Source organism: Egretta garzetta, unplaced genomic scaffold (genome assembly GCF_000687185.1).
Source record: "Egretta garzetta isolate BGI_Z169 unplaced genomic scaffold, ASM68718v1 scaffold231, whole genome shotgun sequence".
Lineage (NCBI taxonomy): Eukaryota > Metazoa > Chordata > Aves > Pelecaniformes > Ardeidae > Egretta > Egretta garzetta.
The window spans coordinates 3,281,742-3,284,874 of NW_009258727.1; the positions used below are offsets into that span (position 1 = coordinate 3,281,742).

Below are 3,133 nucleotides of genomic sequence, written 5' to 3' on the forward strand. Positions count from 1 at the left end.
TAACATATGAATGGGATAATCAGAACTGTGCGACACGCTCTCATACAACTTACTGATTATATTCTGGCTTACAAACTGCATCCTATAATTGCTGCATTTAACTGAAGCCATCCAATATAGAATGGAATTGCTTGAATACATCTTACTGGTATAAGGAAGCAGCCTCGTTGGATGACATGTTACCAACTCTTTTCAGACACCGAGTATACTCAAGAGTAAAATTAAGACAAGAGTGAGATCACACAAGGTTTTGGTCATTATTTTTATGTTGGCTTTATAGCTTTTTTGGTTTCTTTAGGAAATTCCTGCACAGTAAAAGGAATGAAGAATTCCAGCAGAGAGTTGACCTCCTTCAGTTCCAGACTGTATTCCACTGCTATTTTCTCTGCAGTCCATACTTGAGGATGAAGTTTATGATTATTAAGAAGTGTCAGAGCCTCCACAATGGAAATTTTGCCTTTGGGAACCTTCTTAACATCCAGATCTGCCAAGTGGCCTAGTTTTGTAAGTCTCTTTTCCTCCTGTTTACATGGAAGATGTTCATCACCTCCATCTTTTACCTAATTGTGGGAAACAAAAGGAAAACAAAGAGAGTTTAACAGGGATTCTGTTTATTATGCATACTGTAGCAGCCAAGCTGTTTTCATAAATATGGCATTTCCTGTTAGCTTTACCCATTTTTTCAGCAGTAGAAAAAAATGCTTAGCCAGCCTTGCCAGTTCTTCCACAGCCATCCTATGTACCATGCCAACCCCCACCCAAATTCAGAAAACCTACCATCCATTGAACTTGAAGTGTTGTACAGACTCAGCAGCCCTTCATACAAGGCAAACTACAGGTTTTGGTAGCCAAACATAAATGCAGATAACCTAATATTTGGTACTGATTCATGACAATAGAAAAAAAAAATCATACTATAAATTGGTATCCTTCTTCTGATAGGACTGGAAATCTTTTTCATATAGTCTCTCTCTCTCCTTCCTTTCATATTCAGATTTTAGTTTTGCAACTAAAAGATACACCTTCTTTTGCTCTGTGTTGAGAACAAGCTTTGCTGGACAGGAGGAGACTATTCTGCAGCATCATACAGGGTTTCATTCCCATGACTACTGCAGTGCTCAGACCCGTGAAGTCTCTCCTCCCAAGTCCCTTCATATTTCCAAGTCATTCCCAAACCAGCTCTGCCTTCCCCATATTGCCTTTTATTAAGATTTAACCAGTGAATGACACTGCAAAAAAGACACAGTGAAAACCTTTCTTAAATTTAAGAAAAAGTAGTTTTAAAGTTATCGCAGCTACTGATTAGCCCACAGACACTCTGTATTAACTCACAAGCTGAGAAAACTGATGTGGATGCTACAGCATCTATAACTGCACGTCCGTTTCTACACCACAGAGAATGTCTGATGATGGTACCCATTCTCCATTTCTTCCTTTTACTTTGTGCTAAAACTGTGCTCAGATAATGAACAATTTTTCAAGTCTTAATAAAATGATCTGTCTCTGGGTATCTGCCATTTCAGGACTTAAAGAGCTGGTGCTCTTCCACTGACCACAGACATACCAAATATACATACAGGTATGTATTCATGCATGATGCACAAAGTATTCAGAATAACATCAGAAAAGGAAGGGAGCTTTGGGATGAAGATTTGCCCACAAGCCTCCATGCTAACACATTAATCATGCTCTTCCTAACAACTACAAGTAGACGCACCACAAGAGGAAGTCTTACATGGAAGCAACCTCAGAGCAGGCACAGGATCAAGCACGAGGATTTGTTCCACTTTTGGCTTTTTCTCAAATCTCTCTCAACAGGCTTACAAATGAATATTGAAAGATACTGAAATGAGACCTTCAGCACTTCAAGATTAGAGAGTCCTAACCTCTATTATGAAGGATAGAGATTACTTGGAAACTTCAGGGAGAGACTGCAGAAATCTATTTGCATTTTTAAATACTTTGGTCTCAAACACAGGGTACTATGAAAGCGGTAAATTAGAGAGACTTAGGAATTTTATTGCTAGATGATTATAAAACTTCTATTACTGAATAAAGCAGCTAGAATAAAGTGGTCCAATAATGCTGCAGGTAAAACATACAAGCCGTAACGTCACATGGTGGAAAAGAGGAGACTGAACCCCAGTCTGCATTTTATGGGAAGGGGTATGCTTTGCCTTCCAAGTCAAAGACTGCAGCCGTTGGCAACGAGGAAACTCATCACCAAACAATCCAGAAGGTTATGCAGAAAAAAAAACCTAACTAAGGCACCTCCTCAGCTGCATCAGGACTCTGCACAGTATGACATTAACATCAATAGTTAAAGACTCCACTAAAACGTTAATGTCTTTGTCCTCTATCACATCCACGCTCCCATAGTAGATCCAATCTCTCTTCTTCTCACAACTCTACAAGAGATCTTGGGCTAACTCCTGCATCTTTGCAAAAGGCTGGCCAACTGTCCTACTGCCTTAGAGGAAGCAGAAATGGGTGGGAACTGAGGTGAAAACCGAAGGAAGATGAACGCGATGCTAAAAAGGAAGACTCTGCAAGCATTTAAAAGGTTTTATAATCACAATCTGCTATGTGCTCGAGACCCAGGGTCAAACACAGGGCTACTGATATACAGGAGAGTAACAAAAACATCACTTTTATCTGTAGAAAAGGTAGCTTTTAGGCACTAACAAAGCATTTTTCTTGACACGGAATTTGTGTGGAGTTTGAAACCCACGAAGCTGACGCTGGTATGCCTCCTACAGAGGGACACACTCACCCGCATGGGTGGATCTCTGGACTCGACATAAACATCTTTTAAGAACGTAAGGAGCCTGTCGTCCTTCCTGTAAATTTCTTCTTGTATCTCTGGGTGGTCTGACGGCGGCGGGGAGAAGAAGAGAAGGGGACAAAAAAAAAAAAAAAAAAAAAAAGAGTAAAGGGAAAAGGCAGATCTGAGTGAAATTGTTTCCTTTCTGTTGGTCCTGCCAGAGTAACAGCTTCTCCAGCGGAACGGCACGGTCCCCAGGGCGCACGGCGCTTCCCGGGAAGGTTTCGGTTTTCCGTCACCTCCAGCGTTCACAACGCTGCTTCCCGCGGCGGCGCCCGGTGCCCCTCACGGCCCAGCGGGCAGCACCCG

General features: G+C 41.6%; 1 protein-coding gene across 1 annotated transcript in view; it reads right to left on the bottom strand.

Annotated features, from left to right (window-relative positions):
* Window positions 1-263: 263 nt before the first annotated feature.
* Window positions 264-3,133, bottom strand: part of NDUFAF4 (NADH:ubiquinone oxidoreductase complex assembly factor 4) — a 21,567-nt gene continuing 18,697 nt past the window's right edge. Inside the window, exons 2-3 of the mRNA XM_009649027.1 lie at window positions 2,774-2,871; window positions 264-560 (exon numbers count right to left, since the gene is read on the bottom strand). Coding sequence (XP_009647322.1) covers window positions 264-560; window positions 2,774-2,871 — 395 coding nt within the window. The remainder of the gene's footprint in view (window positions 561-2,773; window positions 2,872-3,133) is intronic.